Source organism: Podarcis filfolensis (assembly GCF_964270895.1).
Source record: "Podarcis filfolensis genome assembly, chromosome: 13".
Lineage (NCBI taxonomy): Eukaryota > Metazoa > Chordata > Lepidosauria > Squamata > Lacertidae > Podarcis > Podarcis filfolensis.
The window spans coordinates 42,860,180-42,886,750 of record NC_139615.1 but is presented as its reverse complement, the minus strand read 5'-3'; the positions used below and the strand labels follow the sequence as shown (position 1 = coordinate 42,886,750).

The 26,571-nt window shown below is 44.8% G+C and overlaps 1 protein-coding gene across 4 annotated transcripts in view; it reads left to right on the top strand.

The window, feature by feature from the left end:
• Positions 1-26,571, top strand: part of KCNH6 (potassium voltage-gated channel subfamily H member 6) — a 124,056-nt gene that overhangs the window by 93,385 nt on the left and 4,100 nt on the right. For all 4 annotated transcript variants that reach the window (XM_083582455.1, XM_083582458.1, XM_083582456.1 and 1 more), the window contains 8 exons: positions 2,098-2,523; positions 6,606-7,005; positions 8,124-8,323; positions 16,178-16,430; positions 17,606-17,799; positions 18,973-19,072; positions 20,263-20,550; positions 24,023-24,203. In XM_083582455.1, coding sequence (XP_083438581.1) covers positions 2,098-2,523; positions 6,606-7,005; positions 8,124-8,323; positions 16,178-16,430; positions 17,606-17,799; positions 18,973-19,072; positions 20,263-20,550; positions 24,023-24,203 — 2,042 coding nt within the window. The remainder of the gene's footprint in view (positions 1-2,097; positions 2,524-6,605; positions 7,006-8,123; positions 8,324-16,177; positions 16,431-17,605; positions 17,800-18,972; positions 19,073-20,262; positions 20,551-24,022; positions 24,204-26,571) is intronic.

Genomic DNA, 26,571 nt, shown 5'->3' with positions numbered 1-26,571 from the left:
AGGGGGCCAGTCCACTGTCCCTCAGACCTTTTGGGGGGGCTGGACTATATTTGGGGGGGGGAATGAATGAATTCCAATGCCCCACAAATAACCCAGAGATGCATTTTAAATAAAAGGGCACATTCTACTCATGTAAAAAACGCTGAATCCTGGACTGTCCGTGGGCTGGATTTAGACAGCAGTTGGGCTGGATCCGGCCCCCGGGCCTTAGTTTGCCTACCCATGACTATCCTTTCCCAATTTGTTCACCAGGACTCCCATCTCTTTTCCTTGCAAATGGTTTATTCCCTTCACACAGATACTTGTGTGTGTACTTGTGCAGGGGGTGGGAAAAAGGAAGAAGCTAACTAAATCCCACTTCCTGAAACAAGACGGAACCAAAATGCATCTGTCTTTCAATATTCACCCTTTTCCAAATTTCGGTACCCAGTTCTCCAACCGTATACAAAAAACGTGCATATTTTGTTCATAAAATATGAACATACAAAAGTGCATGTTGTTAGGGGAAATGGTTTGCAGACATGTGCATACGTGGCAAATTTGTGTACAAAACCATGTATATTAGGGGAAACTCAAATGTTGGTGGATTTTCACGAGGAGTTCTTGTTGTTTTTAATTGCAAACTGATGTAGAAAAGTAGCAAACTGAACCGGAGATTGGGAAAAAGAGAAACTAACAGAGCCATCCATCGAGAGGGTGCAAGCTGGCTTCCCTAGTTCCATTCAGGTGAATTTCCTGAGCAGTGATATTTGGGGTCATAGCCGGCAAAGGTCCTGAGGACTGGTATATGGCAGAAAGTTGCTGGGGAAGCTGCAGGGGGGACTGTTGGTGTCGCTGTGTTAGTTTTGGTGACTAATGACGTCTTTGTGCCTTTGAGTTTGCTACTGGAAGAAAGTAGGTCAGATCACAACCACCATGTGGTTGTGGAAGCAGCTATGGTACTGGGACCAAAAGATGAATTTACTAATCTGACATGGGTGGATGGCTGAAGGAACATACCCAGGGGTTGGCTAGGTTGACCCCCACCAAAGGCGCAGGCCCAAGGGGGCAAAAATACATTTCTGGGTGGCTGTTCTTCTAATAGGTAAAAAGAAAAAGGTAAAAGACCCCTGGATGGTTAAGTCCCGTCAAAGGCGACTATGGGGTTGCTTTCAGGCTTTCAGGCCGAGGGAGATGGCGTTTGTCCACAGAAAGCTTTCTAGGTCATGTGGCCAGCATGACTAAACCGCTTCTAGTGCAACAGGACACCGTGACAGAAACCAAAGCGCATTCCCGCTGCAGCGGTACCTATTTATTTACTCTCACTGGCATTCTTTTGTACTGCTAGGTTGGCAGGAGCTGGGACAGAGCAAGGGAGCTCACCCCACCGTGGGGATTCTGCTGGGTGCCCTTGGGCCAGTCACACTTCTTTGAAGTCTCTCAGCCCCACTCACCCCACAGAGTGTTTGTTGTGGGGGAGGAAGGGAAAGGAGAATGTTAGCTGCTTTGAGACTCCTTCAGGTAGTGATAAAGCGGGATATCAAATCCAAACCCTTCTTCTCTTCTTCTAAATGTTAGAATGGAAAATAAGATTTTTTTTATTTTAAAAAAATGGTGAAGAAGCAGTCCATTCTTATGACCCTCACAGACATTCTTATGGCCCTTTTCTACACACACATACTTGGTTGCTCTTTCCTAGTATTTGCTCTTGATCTACAAGTGTATGTCAGATTCCAAAGACTGGAACACACTCACACACCCAGTGCAGGACACAGAAACTGTTGTTGTTGTTTAGTCGTTTAGTCGTGACCCCATGGACCAGAGCACGCCAGGACAGAAACTGTACTACGGTGCAAATGTGCCTGTTTTATATGGATCCTCACAGCTGCCCTCTATAGTTCACATCACTCACTGATGAGCATTCAACCGTGGAACAGTCTCCCTCTGGAGGTTGTGGACTCTCCTTCCTTGGAGGTTCTTAAGCAGAAGTTGGATGGCCACCTGTCCTAGATGCCTTAGCTGAGATTCCTGCATTGCAGGAGGTTGGAATATATGACCCCCGGGGTCCTTCCCAATCCTACAATTCTATGATTCTGTGATATCTGTTTTTCCTGGCAGGTCCTGTCCCTGGGAGCCGATGTCCTCCCTGAGTACAAGCTGCAGGCACCCCGCATCCACCGATGGACCATCCTGCACTACAGCCCCTTCAAGGCCGTGTGGGACTGGCTGATCCTCCTGCTGGTCATCTACACAGCCGTTTTCACACCCTACTCTGCCGCCTTCCTGCTGAACGAAGAGCAGGAGGAGAATCGCTCGGACTGCGGCTACTCATGCGACCCGCTCTACATCATTGACCTCATTGTAGACATCATGTTTATCGTTGACATCATCATCAACTTCCGCACCACTTATGTCAATATCAATGATGAGGTAGTAAGCCACCCAGCAAAGATTGCCATCCACTACTTCAAGGGATGGTTTCTCATTGACATGGTGGCTGCCATCCCCTTCGACTTGCTCATCTTCCGCTCTGGATCAGATGAGGTAAGGCGGACAGCGGTTTTATTCGTCCGCACTATTTTGCCTTCACATTTTGGAGAAAAGTTGGGTGCACACACTGGAACTGTGAAGGAGTTTTGTTCTGAGAGAGATGTCCCTATACTTACAGGGTGGGGACAGGGGTGGGACAGAGCTGGCTGTACACATATCCCCCATGGATCTTTAGGGGAATCACAGAAATCTTGTGAGGAAAGGAGCTCTTGTTTGTCAAGAGTTCTCTAGGCCTCAGCGTGAAGGGCACCTAACACACTTACAGTGGTACCTCAGGTTACATACGCTTCAGGGTACATACGCTTCAGGTTACAGACTCCGCTAACCCAGAAATAGTGCTTCAGGTTAAGAACTTTGCTTCAGGATGAACCGAAATCATGCTCCGGCGGCGCAGCAGCAGCGGGAGGCCCCATTAGCTAAAGTGGTATCTCAGGTTAAGAACAGTTTCAGGTTAAGTATGGACCTCTGGAACGAATTAAGTACTTAACCCGAGGTACCACTGTTCTTTACTTTGTAAAAGAAATTTTATTAGATTTTGTAAAAATTATTATTTACAAAGATTATTATCAAATATCTTTTTTGTCCAGACTAAAACAATAATGTAGATAAAACATAGATCCAGAGGAAAAGAAAGAAAAAAAGGGGGGGAGAAAGAGAAAGAGATAGAAATAGAGATAGAAGAAGGATTTAAAGAGAGAAAGAAAGAAACTAAAGATTCTTTGTCTATCAGCTGTATATAAACATTATTCAACACATCCACTCCAATATAACACCCAGCAAGACTACTTTCTATAAACCAGCATTATCTTCAGCCTTGAAACCCAAATACCATTATTTCTTTTTCTTTTTCACGCAAAAAGTCTATGAGAGGTTTCCAATCTTTAGTAAATGTTGACAATGACTTTTCTCTGATTAAACATGCCATTCTTGCCATCTCAGCTAAGCCTAATAATTTCAGTAACCATTCCTCCATGGTTGGTAAAAATGAGTCTTTCTATCTTTGTGCATATAAAACTCTCACCACCGTAATCACATATTGTAAAGGTAAAGAGACCCCTAACCGTTAGGTCCAGTTGCGGACAACTCTGGGGTTGCAGCGCTCATCCCATTTTACTGGCCAAGGGAGCCAGCATTTGTTCACAGACAGCTTCCGGGTCATGTGACCGGCATGACTAAGCTGCTTCTGGCGAACCAGAACAGCGCAAGGAAACGCCATTTACCTTCCCGCCAGAGTGGTACCTATTTATCTACTTGCACTTTGATGTGCTTTCAAACTTCTAGGTTGGCAGGAGCAGGGACCGAGCAACGGGAACTCACCCCGTTGCGGGGATTCGAACCGCTGACCTTCTGATCGGCAAGCCTAGGCTCTGTGGTTTAGACCACAGCGCCACCCGTGTCCTTAAATACATACTGTACAGCAATCCAAATTCCCAGATCCATTGGCTGGAGGGGAATAGGATGTGGCAGGAGTGCCTCTCTTCCAATGGAGAAGAGCTTCACAAGTGAGGAGACACGTGGAGGTTCCTGATATCCTCATACAATGTTATCATTGTGCAGCCTCCACATATTGTGTCTTTATTAGCAAGAGCTGGCATTAGACGCTGGAACAAGGCACTCTGGGGATGGGGCAGAGACAGGACCAAACTGCCTTCATTCATCTGAGAGGCCACAGGTTGGTCTCATCACCAGCAATTCCAACTTGGAGATGGTAGAGTTAATCCCTCATCCCCCAGTGGTTTCAAGGGGGAAATTTTACAAAGCAGAGATCCATTGGGACAAAAAAATGACAGGTCCCCATTTCCTGCCCTGGCCAACATGGGAAAATAGGGCTTTGGAAGTGATGGTCAATGCACAACTTCACTCGCCGCTGCCACCATGCTGAGGAATGCTCTGCTGCCAACTAGCTATATTTATATAAGGCCATCCAATGACATTTTTTTTCTCTAAGGGGCTCAAAAACATAAAATGACATGATAAAATTAAAACGCAGGTCCAATAGCTGAATATTAGCACCATAACTTGCAGCCTAAATGTTTGCAATAGAGACGAGAGCAAAACCAGATGAGAAAATAATTACAAAATGGCAAAAACAGGTACAGTGGTACCTTGGGTTACATTTGCTTCAGGTTACATTTGCTTCAGGTTACAGACTCCGCTAACCTAGAACGTTAGCTGACTGCCGCAGGAACGTATTGGCTGGTGTCAATTCCCCCAACTACCTGTTTTAAATTTATTTTTATTGCATATTTAAGAATCTTTTCTTGTCTTTTTTAAAGGTCCCTTAGGCTTGAAACTAACAAAACCAGAAACTTCCCATCCAGTATACAGTGGTACCTCGGGTTACATACGCTTCAGGTTACATACGCTTCAGGTTACAGACTCCGCTAACCCAAAAATAGTACCTTGGGTTAAGAACTTTGCTTCAGGATGAGAACAGAAATTGTGCTCCGGTGGTGCGGCGGCAGCAGGAGGCCCCATTGGCTAAAGTGGTGCTTCAGGTTAAGAACAGTTTCAGGTTAAGAACGGACGAATTAAGTACTTAACCCGAGGTACCACTGTATGTCGGTTTTTAAAGGCCTGAGATAATGACAGAAGTTTTCCCCTGGTGTCAGAATGGCCAGAGAGGCATTCCACAAGTAGGGAGGGGGGGACCTTCTTTCTCTATTGAGAAAGAAGGCACTTATCCTGTTAGCCACCTACTTCACTTCACTTTGGTGGGGGGAATCCGACACAGACCCTCTGAAAAGAGTTTGGGAGCAAGGTTTGGGCAGCCCTATATGCAGGAGAATGCAAATTTCCAGGTATCCTGTTCCCAAAGTTATATGCCAGTTATATCAGTAGAACAAGGCGTCTTCCAATCATCCACACTGCTGCACTTACCTGTAGGAAGAGGGGAAGGGGCTAAAATGCGGGGAGGTCAGCATGGTGTGGACACAGCAGCAGGAGTACTGGATTGGCTCCACACCTGCTTTGCCCTTTCCCCTCTCCCTCCAGCTAAACACGGCAGTGTATCCGGCAGGAGGTCAGGAGTGTGGTCCTATGGTCTATGAATAGGACTAGCAAAGCCTTTGGGGACCTCTGGAACCTGTAAATGGTTTCAGGCAGAATGTGCCAAGTAAGATCAGAATTCCGTGAAAATCTGGCACCGTTTTTTAAAAATGTAAGTTTATCCATGGTTGTTGTTGTGTGTGTTTTTCCCCTGTTGGAAAGAGCCCTAAAACTCCCAAAACTGTAGGTTTGGGGCTCAAGAAGTAGTTGCAGGAGTATCGTAATAAAGTCTGCACACAGGTGCATTAAGAAATGGAGGGGAAATAAATGAAGTGGGGCTTATAATACACTTCACTTTAGGAGAAGTAAAACACCACAGTGACTGTAGAGTAATGGTTTCTGGGGGGGTTTTCAATTTTTTAAAATTGATTTTCCACATTTATAACAAGTATAACATATGAAAAACATAAAACAAAACATCTTACAATACTAAAAGAAAAAGAAAAAAGAATATAAACAGTGATTACTTCCAAAATCCAAGTTAACTTTCATTGTAGTCTGACTTCCTCGATTCCCCCCTAACTGAATTTCATTGTATCTCCTTTGTAACAGTTCCCTAAAATCCTCTTTCTAATACAATCAACTCCTTTAACTAACTACCTTCATCGCTTTTCTTTTTTAACTTAAATCCATATTACTATACAACGTTCTTGTTTCAGTCCTAGGCCTATCAGATACTTTCAAGTATCTTCTAATTATCTTATATTACAATGTTTAACTAAATAGTCTTTAAATTTCTTCCAATCTTCTTGGTACTCCTCTTCTTTCTGATTGCGGATTCTTCCAGTTAGGTCAGCCAGCTCCAAAAACTCCAACATCTTCATCTGCCATTCTTCTAAAGTAATGGTTTCTGTTTTGGTGTAGTCATGGTGCTTCTTGCATTACAGTTTTCAGATTCAACACCTTCCTGTCACTCTCACACTTTTTTAAAAAAAAAATTGCAAATAGTGTTCAAATGTCTTGTTACTCTTCTTTCTTTCTTTCTTTCTTTCTTTCTTTCTTTCTTTCTTTCTTCATCCCTTCTCCAGACAACCACCTTGATAGGGTTGCTGAAGACAGCGCGACTCTTGCGCCTGGTGAGAGTTGCCCGCAAGCTGGACCGCTATTCCGAGTACGGGGCCGCTGTGCTCTTCCTGCTCATGTGCACTTTTGCCCTCATCGCCCACTGGCTGGCCTGCATCTGGTACGCCATTGGCAACGTGGAGCGGCCCTACATGGAGCATAAGATTGGCTGGCTGGACAACCTCGGCGACCAGATCGGCAAGCGCTACAATGACAGCGACCTCTCTTCTGGCCCCTCCATCAAGGACAAATACGTGACAGCCCTATACTTCACCTTCAGCAGCCTCACCAGCGTGGGCTTTGGCAATGTCTCTCCCAACACCAACTCCGAGAAGATCTTCTCCATCTGTGTCATGCTGATTGGGTGTAAGTGCTTCTGAGCCCTTCCCTTGACCCAGGGGTGACGGAGGATTTTCCTGCCTGGGTCACATTCCTTTCTGAATATAAATTTACCTGCTCCCAGTAGACTTTCCATCTGGGAAATCTGTAAGAAGTTAAGGACTTATCCCAGCCAGGCAAAAAAGATTTCTGAATTAGCATATGCATATATCTACACATGGGACACGGGTGGCGCTGTGGGTTAAACCACAGAGCCTAGGGCTTGCCGATCAGAAGGTCACGGTTCGAATCCCCGTGACAGGGTGAGCTCCCGCTGCTCGGTCCCTGCTCCTGCCAACCTAGCAGTTCGAAAGCACGTCAAAGTGCAAGTAGATAAATAGGTACCGCTCCAGCGGGAAGGTAAACGCTGTTTCTGTGCGCTGCTCTGGTTCGCCAGAAGCGGCTTAGTCATGCTGGCCACGTGACCCAGAAGCTGTACGCCGGCTCCCTCGGCCAATAAAGCGAGATGAGCGCCGCAACCCCAGAGTCGGTCACAATTGGACCTAATGGTCAGGGGTCCCTTTACCTTTACCTTTATATCTACACATAGCAATTGTTATGCAAATATGTGCCCTTTCCCCCCTCCCCTTTCCCTTTTGGTGATGAACAAGGGACCAAGAACTCTCTCCAAACATCTCTGATGAAGCTTTGGTGCAGAAGTAGCCAGTACTCTCCAGATGTTATAGGGCTACAGGGTCCATCATCCCTGACCATTGGTTATGCTGGATGGGGCTTCGACAACATCTGGAGGGGAACAGGTTTTCCAGCTCTGCCTTACGTTAATAGTAGACATTTTCGAATTGAGATGGTAGAAGTTGGTTACCCTTGGTTTAGGCTTCCAGATCAGGCAGCATGGCTCCCAAACAAACATGAACACTGAGTACTTCAATCTTTAAAAAAATGATCCACCATCTCTCTTAGTGTTCACAAGTGATCTCCTGATGAATCTGTGAGCGCTCAGGGCAGTGTCATCAGTAAAGTATTGTAGGCAATACATGCCTATAATGCATGTTGAGGTGGGGCTCAAACACTTCACACTTGGGTACCGCCATCCCAAAGAATGGTCCCTTCGCCCCTTAATGCTTACCCATGTCCTCTTGTTTCAGCTCTCATGTACGCCAGCATTTTTGGCAATGTCTCTGCCATCATACAGCGCCTGTACTCAGGCACAGCTCGCTACCATACCCAGATGTTGAGGGTGAAGGAATTCATCCGCTTCCACCAAATCCCGAACCCGCTGCGCCAGCGGCTTGAGGAGTATTTCCAGCATGCTTGGTCCTACACCAATGGAATCGACATGAATGCGGTGAGTCAGAGATGATGTAGGTTGTGTAGCAACCTTGGAGATGAGAGATTGTTAGCTATGTAACTGGACAGCTCAATAGACAGCCTAAGATAGCTAGGTAGATAGGTTTCTGCAAATTTCAGAATACACCTGGATTTTACCCGGGTTCCTTCCTTCACAAGATTGGCCGGAACTCCTTGGCTGTCCAGTCTGCCTCCCAAAGATCTCATAAAGTACCGTATTTTTCGTTCCATAAGACGCACTTTTTTCTTCCTAAAAAGTAAGGGGAAATGTCTGTGCGTCTTATGGAGCGAATGCATGGTCCCTGGAGCCGAATTGCCCAGGGGCGAAAAGCAGATCATGCAATGGCGCAAAAACGTGGTTACAAAGCACGGGTCCACATGGATTCTCAGGATTTTTGCATTGGGCTACGCCAAACTCACCATCAAATCACATGTCTGTGGCCACAGCATGAACCACAAAAATCATACATCCACTGTTTCGTTCCGAATATTTTTTTTCTTGTTTTCCTCCTCTAAAAACTAGTTGCGTCTTATGGTCAGGTGTTGCATTCGCAAAGTAAAGGAAGGATTGGACCCTGATTAAAAACAAGACACGAGGCTTTGACCAGCAAGGCTCTCGGAGAAAGTGCGTCTAATCGTGTCTCTCTGTGCCTGTCCGAATGCCCCAGCCCCCTGGCCCAAGCCGTTTTTATTCACAAAAGAACTTTTTACAGAGTGTTTGTAAGAACCAATCAGATTTCTTCTGAGCATTTCCACAAACCCACGTGGGGACAAGTTAAACTATAAACACTAGTTATCCATGCATACTTTTGGGGTAAATGAATGAATACTACAAAGGAGCGAATACAGCAACCCCGGAGGTCATAAACAAGCAATACATATGATAAAGAGGATGCCCAGGAGGATAGCAATCAGTATCACCTTCATGTGAGATCTGCTTCCTGTCCCTAAGATTAAGATCCTACATCAAATAAACTTGCCCACTGTCTTTGATGACCCAGGACGCCTGCCTGTCTAAGTGTGTACGTGACTCGTGAAGAGCAGGGAGAAATGGGCAGCAGAGGCAAAAGGGCATCAAAAGGGCATGAATGTAGAATCTTATGGGATTTAATCAGAAATTATTGTCAATATATCAAACCCAGTCAACACAATGTCTTCATCGAGGACACGATGGCTTGATGTATATTCTATAATTCCTCATGGTAATCCCATCTGACCCCTACAGTCTTATGAAGAATACGGTATATTCTGATAAAGTGTAATACTTGACAGCCAGGGCAGAAAATCCTCACAAGATTGAGAGCAAAAAAATAAAGCAATATTTATTCATCAGTCAAAAACAGAAGACTGTGTGTGGTGGGGTGTCCTCTGTGGTTTGGTGTTGAGAAGAGGAATTTTTTACATTTCCACCCTGCTTTTTCACTTCAGAGAAAGCACCCCAAGGCAGCTAAGGGGCAAGTGCTTGGTCTCAGAGATTGCCACTTGAAGGACTGTGTTGTAAATTGTACATTTATGCATGCAAATCAGATACGTTTGTTGACCCTTAAAAGATGAAGAAGTCTGGCAATAGCATCCAAAGTACAATCCTACGTGTGTTTACTAAAAAGTAAGCCACGTTGTGTTTGCTTATTTGATTTAAGCGTTTTTATGCTACTCTTCAATCAAAAAAAGACCCCCAGGGCAGCTTACAGACCAATGAACAAAAAAGAAAGAAAATGAAAGAAAGACAGTCCCTACAATAGGGACAGGCCTACAATAAAAAGGCATGGGGCAAAATTTAAAAAGAGAGGAAGAAAGAAGAGGAAAAACGCAAACTCCATAACACTACTTCTTAAAGCTCCAAAGTTGTTACAATGGCCAGCTGGGATGAAAACTGATCCAATGGCCTACTCAGTTAGAATTCTTTCCAGCTTTTGTAGGACAGAAGATTTAAAATACTGTATGTGATATATTATACATTATTTAATACAAAAATTTATAAAAAGTGCATACGACAAGCACCACCTTAGAAAGCGTTCACCCTTCCCTTCTGCAGGTATGCGTCTTACAACATAAATCTTGTGTGCAAAATTGGCAGATCAGTTAATCAACCAAAACTCGTGTACTCAATCCGTTAAAAATCATTTCATCGAACTGCAGCTCTCCCATTTTTTAATAAATAAAATAAAATAAAGTTACAAAGGAAAGGCTTATTAAACTGTTTTTCTATCGGATGTAAATTGGAAGTTTGGAAACAATGGAATCTGCACGTGTCCTAAAACCTTTAAAAGGTTGCGTTTGTACTCATTGTAGGGACAAGCCTATGTTGTAGTTCATATGTGTTTTGTATGGATCTAGGCTGAATTCCGAGGCCGTTTGCCTACAAAACTGCCTTGATACCTGGTCGGCCTCTATTGCGCAAGCATCGTGTTTGGCAGCAGTGTAGTAATGTCTGAAATGGTGTGTGAAGTAAGATGCAAGATGGTTTCAGTATGTGTGGAACTCAGCCCAGATCATAGCTGTCAACCGTCCCTTATTTGGCGGGAAACTCCCTTATCCCTTATCCGTGTCCCGCTGCTGTCCCTTATTGATGATGTCCCTTAAATTTCCCGGGTTTCATGCTCTCCCGCTTCGGGAGGGAAGCAGCAGCTCGGGGTCCTCCACCGCGAGAGAGAGAGCGCACACGAGCTGTCGCGTCTCCGTCTCTCCCTTCTCCCCCTCAGGGGTGCGTCGTGAAGAGACGGGTGGCGGTGGGTGGGGGAAGCCGCCACGCTGCCAGGGTAAGCCGGAGGCGGAGGCAGCTGAGGAGGCGGCCTGAGGGAGGAGGAAGAGGAGGGGATGGAGAGGGACGCAGAAGGGCAGCGCTTCAGCGGCCGTGGCAGCGCTGCAAACACTTCATGCTGGGCTCGTGGGCAGCGTGGGCAAGAGTCTCTCTCCCTCCCTCCCTCTCTCTCGGGTGGGGAAGAGCCAATGGAACTCCTCGCGCCAGGACGGCAGCAGCCCCAACGTGCTGCTTAGCATCCCCTCCAACCAGTGCAGCATCTTAATGTAGTGATTTCCCCCTCTGCATCCCTTTCATAACTCTATTTTTATAAATCACTTGTCCATCCATAGTTCAAATTCTTACTACAAGTTTTCTGTCAATCCTACCAGTGTATGTAACTCTTTACAATAGCTTTTCAAATAAATTATAAACTTTCCCCATTCTTTATTAAAGAGGTCCTCTTCCTGGTTTCTAATTCTGCCTGTAAGCTTTGCCATCTCGACGTCGTTCATCAGTTTTGTCTGCCACTCTTCTTTGGTCGGAGTTGTAGACCCTTAGGATCATGTAGCCCAACCCCCTGCAAAACACAGTCAGTGGCAGCCAAAGCAGCATGGCTCCATCAGTGGTGGATTGATGTATAAGCCAAGCGAAATCCCTTATTTTGGCTGCTGATCCCTTATTTTCGAGGCTGCTGGTCCCTTATTTTCAAATCTGTAAGTTGACAGCTATGGGCCAGATCTATTCAGTCTATATGCTAACTATGCACACATTGATTGTGTGAATTGGCTTGAAACGTAACAAGATGGATATTGGCAACAAACAAAATAAATAGTGCTGGAAGCAAACTAAGGACTAAGTCGGCATCTTCATCCTCCCATTGTGGCTGCAAATCCTAGCCAGAGAAACGTAATTTGAGGGGACCTTAAAGTGATGTTAAGAGTCCCCCGGTCAAGCAGAAATGCCTTGTTGAGCCATTTCGCAAGGAATGACATTGAGGTGGAAACCTAGAAGCTATAATTCTAAGCTGGGTCTGTTTTTTCCTGGGTGTGAGGAAGAGGCTCCAAAGCCATATTGATCCAGCTTTTCCTCCACATGGCTGGTTGCTAAGCAAAAACGGAATAGGATGGTGCCTAAATAAACTTCAATCCATTTTAATTAGTCTGTTGGGAAAGGGAGTGAAGGGGATCAATAGCAAAGCGCAAAGTAGCGTTTGAAGAGGAAGGCCTCACTATACATCACTTGAAGGAAGGCAAAGCAGTTCTCACTTGGTGGTGGTGGTGGTGACTTTCCACATTACAACCTAAGGCAGCCTTCCCCAACTTGGTGCCCCCACTTCAAATGTTTAGGGCTACAAATCCCAGCAGCTCCAGATACCACAATCTTGCTAGTTGGGGTGGCTGTCTAGAACTGTAGTCCAGAACGTCTGGAGGCAACAAGGAGTGCATTTATCACCAATATGGAGTGAAGGAGATCCCCTGTAATAATGCCAACTGCATTTTTTTAAAAAAAAAATATTTTTATTAGCAATTTCAACATAACAAATTATCAAACCATATAATCGCATACATTATCTCCCCCCCTTCCCCCCCACCCTCCCTCCTCCCCCCACCAGAGACTTCCCTCAGCTACTCTTTGATTTCTCAGCACATATTATTCTCTGCATGTTATAAAATTGTACATATCCTTACATTATCTACCTAACATAGATAATAAATTTGTGTGTGTTTATTCAAAACCTGCCAAGGAATCCAGTTCATTTTGTTGTCTTTTTAGGTAATTTGTAAAAAGCTCCCATTCTTCCTTAAAGTCACAGTTGTCCTTGTTCCGCAATTTATATATCAGTTTAGCCAACTCTGCATAGCTCATCAATTTTTCTTGCCGCTGTTCTTTCGTTGGGATTTCCTACTTCTTCCATCCTTGTGCTATCAAGACTCTTGCCTCTGTTGTAGCATACATAAATAAGTTCTTTGTTTTTCTTGGCAGGTTTTGTCCTAAAATCCCTAACAAAAATTCTTCTGGTTTTTTTACAAATGTCATTTTAAACATTTTTTTTCCAATTCATTATATATCATTTCCCAATTTTTTAAAACTTCTCTACATTCCCACCACATATGGGGATAAAGCTGTGGGATAAACCTTGAGTTATGACTTCCAAATGTATGATTTAAGTAGGGGAAAGCAGCGATGTTTAAATTTGCCAGAATAACTCTGCACTTTATTTTGCAGCATTTTTTCAATGAACTAATCTGGATTGTTTTGTGTGTGTTTGTTGCAGTTGTTTTCAGGTGTGTGTGTGTGTGTGTGCGCGCACCTAGAAGGCACCAGGTTGGGAGGACTGCTTTAAAGCAAACTCTTGGAAAACTGACTAAACCGAAAACCTTAATTCCAGTTTGCTACTCAATTATGCCCCTCCCCCTGCAATCCACGGATCGTCAAGATGAACCATATGCATCCATCTTTGTCAATATTGCTCAGAGATCTCCATCAGAATTAAATAAGTTGTAAAACTGTAGCTGCCAGGCCCTTTCCATATACTGCAGAAACTGGTTTGCTGAAATAGCGAGTGATAGCACAGATTTGGAAGGTGCGTGGAATTTGTTTGCGACAATTAAAATTGAAACCACAAAAAGAATTTCATGCAGTGCATTCTTGGTCTGAGGGAACTCATTGCAACAAGACATAGCAATGAGCAAGAAATATAACTTGGCACAGAAGAGGACAAGACAAAAAGAATTATTAGCAGAAAACTAAGGCAGACAGCCCTTTCTCCTTTGTTTCTGTGATACTTAATTAAAAAAAACAAAAAACCACTCCAGACTGGCTACCTATTGATATAGGCTCCTTTCCTCAAGTACAGCATTTTTCGCTCTATAAGACGCACCAGACCATAAGATGCACCTAGTTTTTGGAGGAGGAAAACAAGAAAAAAAAAATTCTGAATCCCAGAAGCCAGAACAGCAAGAGGGATCCCTGCCAGTGAAAGCAGCGATCCCTCTTGCTGTTCTGGCTTCTGGGATAGCTACAGAGCCTAAATTCGCTCCATAAGACGCACACACATTTCCCCTTACTTTTTAGGAGGGAAAAAGGGAGTCTTATAGAGCAAAAAATACGGTATATTTTCCTGCCCTTGGGTTCCAGGCTCAAGGAAGTTTTGAAGGCAGCCCTGTATCGGGAAGTTTTTAATGTCTGATGTTTTATTATGTTTTTATATTCTGATGGAAGCTGCCCAGAGTGTCTGAGGAAACCCAGCCAGATGTGCGGGGTATAAATAATAACATCATCATCATTATTATTATTATTATTATTATTATTATTATTATTATTATTATTTCCAGCTCTTAGGCAAGACATGTGCCATTTCTAACATCCACAATGGATAGTTGAACCTTGGCAGTCAGTGCTAGTTAGAATCATATATCTGTAGAGTTGGAAAAGACCATGCAATGCAAGTATCCTTTGCCCAATGTGGGGCTCAAACCGACAACCCTGATATTAAGAGTCTGATGCTCTTCCTGCTGAACAAGTCCTATAATCCCCAATGGACAGAAAGATATGCAACAGACAGGGGAAATATGCATGCCCATATATAATACACAACAACCAATAAAAAACAGCCCAGTTTTAAAAGCCCATAAAAATTGATGTTCCCGTATAATATGTACCTATCCTTTCAAGCCAGATCCGTACAAATACTCCAGGGCAGCTGTTATGAGAATTATAAAGTCTAAGATACAAAATAAATGTTCATAAATGTACCAGGCAAACACATACATAAATATATAAACCACCTGTCTGAAACAGTACAGGAACAGTCCTAAAGCCATTTTGACTCTTTCAGTGACCTCAAACATTCCTCTGCAGTTTGGATGGAAATGGGGAAATCCTGCCTTAAGGGCACATTTGGGTATGAATAGGGTGAGCCTGTGACCTGGACTCAGGAATTAAATATTTATCATCACAAAAGAATGGCCAGGCTGACCAGGTAAACCCATTAACAGGTTTCCTGCCAGACAGGATTCTGCTGTTGACCACCCCTTCTGTGATGTATGTATGAATGATGTATTGGGGGTGGTTTTGAGCTACAGGGTGGCAATTTCAAGTCTATATAAGGGCTTGCACACTGTTGTTCTGGGTTCCTCCTCTCTCTTGCAAGGAGGGATGAACACCCTGTTGCAACAGTTTAATAAAGTCCATGCTTACTAGCTGTTTTGCTTCTCAATATTCTCTGGTTGGCCTCTGTTATTTTCTCCTACCAATAATCTACATAAGGACTCTATATGGGCTCTTCACTACCCCATAAGGGAAAAGGAGCAGTTTTTTCTTATAACAGCAGCGAAGTCAAATTCCTTCATAATGGCTATCAGGTAACCACCCTTGCTTCATTTATTTCTTGTCTGAAGAAACATTTTGATCAAAAGCTGGAAATCTAGGGGTATAGGAAGAGAATATAAAAAGACACAAAATTGGCAAGCAAACAACATTTGGCCTGTGCCTCAGCAGAACAGATTGGGAACGTCTCTGTGAGCTCATGAAAAGCCTTTGCCTTAGTTAATTAAAGGTAAAGGTAAAAGGACCCCTGACCATCAGGTCCAGTCATGGCCGACTCTGGGGTTGCGGCGCTCATCTTGCTTTATTGGCCGAGGGAGCCGGCGTACAGCTTCCGGGTCATGTGGCCAGCATGACTAAGCCGCTTCTGGCGAACCAGAGCAGTGCACGGAAACGCCGTTTACCTTCCCACCGGAGCGGTACCTATTTATCTCCTTGCACTTTGACGTGCTTTCGAACAGCTAGGTTGGCAGGAGCAGGGACCGAGCAATGGGAGCTCATCCCGTTGTGGGGATTCGAACTGCTGACCTTCTGATCAGCAAGTCCTAGGCTCTGTGGTTTAACCCACAGCGCCACTCGCATACCTTCTGCCTTAGTTCATTACAGATCAGCATTTCAAAAACAGGCTTCCACCTTAATTTTATCCGTTTATATACTGCAAGTTGAATCAATTCCTGCACAGGGCATGGTTGTGGGATAAGATGGAGCAGTGAGAAGAGAGAGACAGCATCCCCTTTCATAGATCCCACCCACTCACATAGGCCTGCTTTCATTCCCACTCAGGTGCTGAAAGGCTTCCCCGACTGCCTGCAAGCTGATATCTGCCTCCACCTCAACCGCACCCTGCTCCAAAACTGCAAGGCCTTCCGAGGAGCTAGCAAAGGCTGCCTGCGGGCCTTGGCCATGAAGTTCAAGACAACCCATGCGCCACCCGGGGATACACTGGTGCATTACGGAGATGTCCTCACCACTCTCTATTTCATCTCGCGCGGCTCCATCGAGATCCTCAAGGAGGACATTGTGGTGGCCATCTTAGGTAAAAGAATTCTCTCTGGGAATGGTGGGCTGGAAGGCCTGTTCATTTGTAGGAAGCAATGGTTGCTTCCGCAGGGCCTGTAAGACAGAGTTGTTCCACCTTTGGCTTGGAATCAATTTGATTCCCTGCCCCTCTTTCTTTCTTTTTTCCTTTCTCCTTCTGTGTTGGAACTCCTATTTGGGGACTTCCCTGGCATTTTTCTGGCCCATCTAGGACCAGTCTGGATAGTTAGCCTTGGTGAAGACTTGACGTTTTCATCCCCCCAAAAGTTTTTGATTTGAGTTTCCACTGAAAAGAGGCTGCATTTTAATGTTTTAATGTTGTATTTTAATCTTGATTTTTAAGCTGTATTTCAATCAATTGTTTTTATATTTGGTGTTAGCCGCCCTGAGCCCAGTCTTGGCTGGAGAGGGCGGGGTATAAATAAAATTATTATTATTATTATTATTATTATTATTATTATTATTATTATTATCATAGAACTATAGATTTGTTTTGTAGTCTTTATTATACATCAATTTACATAAAACTTAAACAATACACTTCAATATACCATACATACAATACATACACTACCTACATACATACCCAACGTAGACACACCATAAAAATTAGACTTTTTCCCATTGTGCTGTATTGCAGTTTGTTAATCTGTACACATTTCATTTTTGTTATTCTACTCCCCCCCCTTTTTTATGCAGACAAAATTTGCTATACATTTTCTTTGTTTTCAAGGTTCTATATCTGTCAGGGGATTTACATTCTCCGTGTGATTTTTAAGATATTCTTAAGAAAAAATTCCTTAAAAACTTAGAACTGTAGAATTGGAAGGGGTCATGAGGGCGATCTAACCCAACCTCCTGCAGTGCAGGATCTCTGAGTGTTTCCCAGCAGGGACTTAATATTGGACATTGAAACCAGAAGAGGCAGCTGGTATATTCCCCATTTCTACCCAGAGGAAAGAACAGCTCTGCTGTGGAGGTTCTCCCCCCCCTGTAAAATCCAGAGGTGCAGCTAGGGCTGGACCTCAGAGCCAAAATCTATGGGCCCCACAGCCCATTTTTGTAACACTTCCATCATCGCTAACACACTTGCAAGTTGAGTGGACTGTTGGTCTCTCTCCCAGAATAGCAGGAAAGTTGTTGCATTCTAACAGGATTTCCTACGTTGTGCAGGGAAGAACGACATATTTGGGGAACCTATCAGCCTCTATGCCAGGCCTGGGAAATCCAATGCAGATGTCCGAGCCCTCACCTACTGCGACTTGCATAAAATCCAGCGTGAGGACCTCCTGGAAGTCTTGGATATGTATCCAGCCTTCTCAGATAATTTCTGGAGCAATCTGGAGATAACTTTCAACCTGAGAGATGTGAGTATCTGGTGGGGGTGGGGGTAGAAGATGGAGGGTTGGCAAGGAAGAGAGAGAGAGAGAGGTCTGGGGAAGGCAGAAGGGAAAGGAAAGCTAACTGAGGCTAAAGGTAAAGGTAAAGGTACCCCTACCCGTACAGGCCAGTCTTGACAGACTCTAGGGTTGTGCGCTCATCTCACTCTATAGGCCGGGAGCCAGCACTGTCCGCAGACACTTCCGGGTCATGTGGCCAGCGTGACAAGCTGCATCTGGCGAGCCAGCGCAGCACATGGAACGCCGTTTACCTTCCCGCTGGTAAACGGTCCCTATTTATCTACTTGCACCCGGAGGTGCTTTCAAACTGCTAGGTTGGCAGGCGCTGGGACCGAACGACGGTAGCGCACCCCGCCGTGGGGATTCGAACCGCCGACCATGCGATCGGCAAGTCCTAGGCGCTGAGGTTTTACCCACAGCGCCACCCGCGTCCCTCGGAACTGAGGCTAGGACACAGCTAAAAGTCTCTGCACGTCAAATTGCTTAGGAGAAGCAGAACATTTAGGCAGGAAGAATGAAGTGAGTGGTATGAAGCAAGATGTAGGGAAACCATGATTCTCCAAGGGTCCCTATTTTCCAGGGACAGTCCTGGATTTACAGAAGCCATCCCAGTTTCTGACTGATCCCGGCATGTCCCGCTTTTCCTTAGCTTGTCCCTATTTTTTATCTGAGAAATGTTGGAGGGTATGGAGTTATGCGACCCAAGGAGATAAGTAATTATGCAACCTTTAGAAGACACCTGAAAAGGATGTGGGTTAAACCACAGAGCCTAGGACTTGCTGATCAGAAGGTCGGCGGTTCGAATCCCTGCTCTGGTTCGCCAGAAGCGGCTTAGTCATGCTGGCCACGTGACCCAGAAGCTGTACGCCGGCTCCCTCGGCCAGTAAAGCAAGATGAGCACCGCAACCCCAGAGTCGGTCACAACTGGACCTAATGGTCAGGGGTCCCTTTACCTTTTAGAAGACACCTGGAGGCAGCCTTGTATAGTTTTACCATGATTTATATATGTTGGACGCCACCCAGAGTGGCTAGGGCAACTCCGTCAGATGGGCGGGGTATGATGATGATGATGGAATAGGACATCCCTATTTTCATCGGAGAAATGCTGGAGGGTTTGTGACTATTACTTTTCTCTCTCAGGCAGACAGTGTTCCTCGGTCCCCCCTCAGTGAGGAATATGCATGCAACTATCGTCGAGCCCGGCGCCGTAAGCATTCCCTCTGCAAAGCGAACAAAATAGGTGAGTCAATCTCTCAGGAAACATTACAGGATTGCTCTGTTCAGAGTGGAGCAAGGGAGCGAGGAAGATAGCAGGCCCATTGCTGCCACCTCTTGACCGTTCCCATTACTAAAACTTACGAGATGTTGTCCTGAGCCTGTTCAAAGGTTCGTCTAGTGCTGTCGCCTCTGATAGTGGCAGGACAGTTGCTCTGGGAAAGTTAACAGTGCAGATCAAGATGGAGTTGGGTTGCAGCTCTGCTGTTCCTTCCTCTAGACATCAAAAGTATGTGCCTCTTAACATGGAGAGCCACGCAGCTTTCTTGGCTGCTGATAAACCCATATGAGCTTCTCTGACTCGCTTTAAAGGTTTCTTATATCTGTGCCCATCACAGCAATTCTCTCCACAGGCCTTGTGAGGTTGGTTTTTGTTTTTGTTTTTGTTTTTGTTTTTTTGTTTTTGTTTTGAAATGTGATGGTTAGAGGAGGAGAAAGTCAGGGAGGGGGAGAAATACACCTTTAGGGGCCAGGCAAAAATGTTCCTTTTTAACCTGGCCTTTTGTTGATCTGATTGACATCCTATGCCCTTTTAGAATGTGGGTCTTTCTTGGAGGGATGTTACTGGGTTGTTGTTTTTATTTTGATTATATATATTATGGGTTTTATATTGATCTTTTCTGCGAACCGCCCTGTGACTTCTGGGTATAGGGCAGTATATAAATTCACTAAATAATCATAATAACTCAGTTCAGCACACAGGTAAAGCCAAACCTATCAAATTTGCACCTGCTGAAACAACGTGCAAAGAGAAACACAGCTACCTTTCAAAATACACATCTATCCTTGTCACCCAAACAGTATTTACCAAAAAAAATGCATACATTAGGTTGAAGTGTGCATGAAAATGAAGATATTGGCGAAAATAACATACAAAGGTGCATTATATTAGGGGAAATCGCTTACAGAAATGTGCACTTTAGTCAAAGCTGTCCCGTTAGGAGAAATTAGCACTAAAGCGCTAATGGATCTTCATGAGGTGTTTTTCATTATTATTTTTTGCTGTAAAATGTGGAGAACTGTATTTAATACAGGGGAAATGAGGAAGTGGACTTGACGTGAGCATTTTGTTGCTGTATAGATTCTGCAAGCAGCTAGGTCACAGCCATTGGCTCCTCATATTAAGCTTATCTGCATTCTTTGCTGCTTCTGCAGACTCGGATAACTTGGACGCAGGCATCTCGGATCCTGAGCAGTACCACGCGTACTCGGAGCTCACACAGTTGCAGCGTCCGCACAGCAAGGACCATTGGGATGATATGTGCAGCACTACGACACCCTGCTCCCAGACCAGTGAGGAGGAGGCCAAGATGCCTAGCCCCACGAAGAACGAATCTTTCACAAACGGTGAAAAGGCCAAATACGCCCCAGCTGTGGTAAACCTGGTCCCTGATGCCATTGACGTGGACAAACTGGTGACTGATGACAGCCTGTCCTATGCAGGTACGGGTAACTGGGGGCTCCGGTTGGGTAAATTATAGTAAGATAATCTGCTTGGCCTGAATTACATGATTATCTGATAGTCTGCCTCAAAAGTCCTGCCCTGTTTGTTTGGCCGCTGCGGGAATGGATATGGGATCGTGCCAGCAGGGCACGATGCCACAGAGGATTACTGTTGTACCGCTGAGTGTTAATTAGACATTCCTGCTGCTTTCCATCTGTGAGAGGCTGATGAAATATAATTTTAGGCTCAAAAACATTAAGCTTAAGAGAAGGGTTAAGGAGCTTACAGATTCACTGATAGGCCCAAAATCCTGGAAATTGTAATTTAAGGTGCCCTCTGACGATGCAGCTCGATGGTCATTGCCCTACAGCAGTGGTTCTCAAAGGGAGAGGGCAGCTAATGCGGCAGGAAGATTCAAGGGCAATCAAAGAAACATTTAAACCACAGTAAAGGTAAAGGACCCCTAGACGGTTAAGTCCAGTCAAAGGCAACTATGGGGTGCGGTGCTCATCTCACTTCAGCCGACGTTTGTCCGCAGACAGCTTTCCGGGTCATGTGGCCAGCATGACTCAACCGCTTCTGGCACAACAGGACACTGTGACGGAAACCAGAGCATACAGAAATGTCATTTACCTTCCCACTGCAGCGGTACCTATTTATCTACTCGCACTGGTGTGCTTTTGAACTGCTAGGTTGGCAGGAGATGGGACAGAGCAACAGGAGCTCACCCTGCCGCGCGGATTCAAACCGACGACCTTCTGATCAGCAAGCCCAAGAGGCTCAGAGGTTTAGACCACAGCACCACCTGCTCCCTAGTGAAGTTAGGATATACAACCATAAACAGTATCCATGGCTCTTTTCATTGGCTATTCTACAGTTCTCCACGACATATTGTTGTGAACAGAGATTTTCAACTCGTGACAAATATGAAAGATCAGAAAAGAGAAAGGCTTCTTTGAGTTGATGAAGCGATGAGAGTTTGTTTGTTTCAAATTACACCTAATATAAATGAGATTACCAGGCAAAAGCAAGCTCACACCTCCCTTTGGGTTTGTATACATACCTAAGTTACATACCGTATTTTTCGCCCCATAGGACGCACCGCCCCATAAGACGCACCTAGTTTTTTTGGGGGGGGGAAGTAAAGAAAAAAAATTATTCCCCCCCCCAGGCACGGGGCTGGGGCGGGGGAGGCCCGAGCTTCCCCCGACCCCAGAACAGGCTGCTGCCTGCAAGCCTTGCGAGCCCGGCGGGACCTCCCACCTGGCGCGCAAGGCTTGCGGACACCTTCCCGAAGCACGGGGTGTCCTCCGGAGGGCACCCCGTGCTTCGGGATGCAGGCTGCCGCCCCAAGCCTCGCGGACACCTTCCCGAAGCATGGGGCATCCTCCGGAGGGCACCCCGTGCTTCGGGATGCAGGCTGCCGCCCCAAGCCTCGTGCGGGAGGCTTGCGGACACCTTCCCGAAGCACGGGGCGTCCTCCAGAGGGCACCCCGTGCTTTGGGATGCAGGCTGCCGCCCCAAGCCTCGCGAGCCCGCGGGAACTCCCCCGGGCTTGCAAGGCTTGCGGATAGCTTCCTGAAGCCTGGAGAGCGAGAGGGGTCGGTGCGCACCGATGCCTCTCCAGCCTGCATTCGCCCCATAGGACACACACACATTTCCCCTTCATTTTTGGAGGGGAAAAAGTGCCTCCTATGTAAGAAGCTCATTTATCATTATATTTTGGGAATGATTCATGTTCTTATGTAGCTGCCTTTGGATGTCCCGTGGTTATATTATAAAGTAGTTGTGTTCTGTGTTCTAAATCAAGCACTGCTAGGAGTTGTTTCATTTTTGTTTTCCGATATATTTCTTATCAATTTTTTAAAAAAGTGGTGTGGTGTGAGCAAATTTTTATTCTGGAAGCGTAGCCCAGAGAAGTTTGAGAAAGGCTGCCCTACAAGGTCCTGTGCTTCAACATTCCTCCAACCTGCAAAGGAAGAGTTTTGCAGCTCAACCACCAATGGAAAGTGTGGGCATATGGAGGTTGAGTTCTTGAAGAGCACAGTAGGAGAGACAGCCTTGTGTGGCTGATGTAATCGGAGCCTATGCATGTGGACTTCTCATTTAAGTCCCTCTGAGTTTAATGGGATTTATGACCCCGTGACCAGGTGAACTCCCGTTGCTCGGTCCCTGCTCCTGCCAACCTAGCAGTTCAAAAGCACGAAGTGCAAGTAAATAAATAGGTACCACTCCGGTGGGAAGGTAAATGGTGTTTCCGTGTGCTGCTCTGGTTCACCAGAAGCGGCTTAGTCATGCTGGCCACATGACCCAGAAAAACTGTCTGTGGACAAATGGCAGCTCCCTCGGCCTGTAAAGCGAGATGAGCGCCACAACCCCAGAGTCATCCACAACTGGACCTAACAGTCAGGGGTACCTTTACCTTTACCTAAATACACATAAGTCTTAAACTACTCTCTGAAAAGGAAATTAATTCAATTACACGATTCCTCTTTTGGAGGCAGTGGGGCAGGTAAGTAATTTTAGACACTGGGCTTAATGGTCTCAGGCAGAAGTCAGCAAACTTTTTCAGCAGGGAGCCAGTCCACTGTCCCTCAGACCTTGTGGGGGACCGGACTATATTTTAAGGGGGGGAAATGAACCAATTCCTATGCCCCACAAATAATCCAGAGATACATTTTAAATAAAAGCACACATTCTACTCATGTAAAAACATGCTGATTCCCGGCCCATCCGCAGGCCTGATTTAGAAGGCGATTGGGCCGGATCCGGCCCCAAGGCCTTAGTTTCCCTACCCATGTTCTCAGGGAATCACCCCTTTTAGATGGCCATGTATATTGCCTCAGCTGGAAAGCGCACAATTCACATTTCTCTTCTTCCTCACTCACTGCTCTTTCATGCTTTCTAACTGTTTCTGTTGCTTCCTCAAACCTGATTTTTTAAAAAAAGAAATATGTGCAATTCTGCATTTTACTTGCTTCAATCATAGCACCGTCACGACTGCAGGAATAAAATGGTGTTTGCTTCTGAGGCCAAACACACTAACTAGGGAATAAGTTCCACTGGTCTATTTTTAAAGTAAAAATATTTGTTTAGTGTGATTGTGCCACCTCAGATGCTGGTGTGAGGCCTGCTTACCGCTGTTTCCATCATCAGCTGCAGTCATTCCCACTTTGACCCAGACTGTTGCCCTCACTATATAATTTCTCATTGCCATGTTCATACCAATAGGACACTGTCTTGATTTTACAATAACGTTTTATAATGTGCAATGCATGGTCTTACTACTTCTGTCTGTTTTACGGTATCTTTGTATTTTAACTTGTAAGTTGCTTTAAAAAAATTAAACAAATAAATTTAATAAACAGTAATAATAATTATTATTATCAGGTGTTATAATGGTAGTTGGCTGAAAACCCCAGCTGACTAAGACAGGCGCTTATTTCATCCATCTCCTTTTCTGTCCCTCAGCAACGCCATTGGATGTTTCTAACCTGTTCACATTCTGGGAAGACAAGAGGCCTAATTCCCTTACGGAGCCTCTCCAGCACATGTCATTGGTTCACAGCCCTTTGGACATGCCTCCCAACTCTGATGACAGACCGCGGCAGATTGAATCCAAGCTGGAGTGCCTGCAGGCACAGCTCGGCAGGTAAACGCCATTGCTTGGAGGTTCCAGTAGGGCATGAAGAACCCCAAGTTGCAGGAACTTAAATAAAACTGCAAGGTAGATGGTGTGTTCCAATCTCCTATCTAAAGCTAATTACAGTCATACCTCGGGTTTAAGATGCTTCAGGCTGCGCGTTTTCGGGTTACGGACGTACCGAAACCCGGAAGTACCGGAACAGGTTACTTCCGGGTTTAGGCGCTTGCGCAGACGCAGCACTCCAGGTTGCGAACGTGTCTCCCACACGGATCACGTTCGCAACCCGAGTGTCCAATGTACCACAGTCTTCATGAGACCAGGGCCCTGCAGGATCTGATTTCTTTCTGCAGGGCCTGTAAGACAGAGTTGTTCCGCCTGGCCTTTGGCTTGGAGCCAACTTGATTCCCTCCCCCTCTTTCTTTTTTCTTTTCCTTTCTCCTCCTGCGATGAAGCTACATTTTAATATTTTAATGTTGTATTTTAATTTAGTTTTTAAGTTGTATTCATTCAACTTGTTTTTATTATTGCTTGTTAGCCGCCCTGAGCCCAGCCTTGGCTGGGGAGGGCGGGGTATAAATAAAAATTGTTGTTGTTGTTGTTGTTGTTATTATTATTATTATTATTATTATTTTAATAAATTTTTATTGATTTTCCAACATGAATTGAGACACTTCACAACTAACAATACATAGACAAACAAACATATAAACACGTATAATTTCATAACCTTTTTTTTTCTTAAACCTTATTTCAACGACTTCCCCATACCTCCCTTTCCTGCATCCCTATTTTAAACTTTTTCAGCAACCCCTAATTTCAATTACTTATGATTCAATTTCTTTGATCCTTTTTCTCTTACCCAATATTTATCGCTGCAATTCAGTTTTACATTACCCACGACATTTTAGCACTCATTAATTTTACAACAGTTCTTAAGATAAACTTTAAATTTCTTCCAATCTTCTTCCACCGTCTCTTTTCCTTGGTCGCGGATTCTGCCAGTCATCTCGGCCAGTCCCATATAGTCTGTCACCTTCGTCTGCCACTCTTCCAGCGTGGGTAGTTCTTGTGTCTTCCAATACTTTGCTAAAAGAACTCTTGCTGCTGTTGTAGCATACATAAAGAACGTCCTATCTTTCCTTGACACCAATTGGCCTACCATGCCCAGGAGAAAGGCCTCTGGTTTCTTATGAAAGGTACACTTAAGTACCTTCTTAATTTCATTATAGATCATTTCCTAGAAGGCCTTGATCCTTGGGCACGTCCACCAAAGGTGGTAGAAAGTACCTTCAGTTTCCTTACATTTCCAGCATTTATTATTGGGCGTATGATAAATTTTTGCAAGCTTGACTGGGGTCATGTACCACCTATAAATCATTTTCATAATGTTCTCTCTTAAGGCATTACATGTATTATTATTATTATTACCTGTTCCTAAAGCATCCGTGATACAGTCACCTGTACTCAGAGATCTACACTGATTGCCAATCTGCTACCGGGCCACGTTCAAAGTGTCAGTACATAAAGCCCCTAACAACTTGGGTCCAGGTGCAACAGACTACTCATTCTACATTTTTAAGAACTTGATCGTTTAGTGTGGCACTGCCTCCTACACTTGGAACTTCCTGCCTATTGAGATCAAGCAAGCACTTTCATTGCACTCTGTTCGGCACCTTGTAAAAACATTAATCTCTTTTAGTCTTTTAACTTTTCTATATTTTAAAGTAGGGTTGTGAATTTTTCTAGATTTTACCGTTTTATCTTTTGCAGACCGCTTTGAGTTTTGTTTTTATTTTATTTTTTTCAATCAAGCAGTACAGTGGTACCTCTACTTACATTCACCTCTGGATATGTATCCTTCGGGATATGTGCGCGGCAAACCCAGAAGTATTTTTCCAGGTTTTGCCGTGCGCCATGCGCAGAAGCCGCACCTCCGGATACAAACATCTTGGGATCCGACCGGAGCTCCGGAATGGATCCTGTGCACAACCGGAGGTGCCACTGTATATAAATTATATCAAATGAATAAAATTAACTTTTTCTTGCAAACTTCAAAGGCAGGGACGTTTCCTTAGATATCTTACTCTGTTTCTGAGTCACTTATTCTGAATCGCAGAGTCATGGCTTCCCCCAGAGGATCCTGGGAAGTATAGTTTGTTAGCTATATATAGCACGTGAGTTTGTGAAATGCAGCTGCGAGTGGTTTTCGAATCAGGGAAGTGCACTTTGCTGCTTCAGAATAATAATAATATTATTATAATAATTTATTATTTATACCCCGCCCATCTGGCTGAGTTTCCCCAGCCACTCTGGGCGGCTTCCAACCAAGTGTTAAAAACTATACAGCATTAAATATTAAAAACTTCCCTAAACA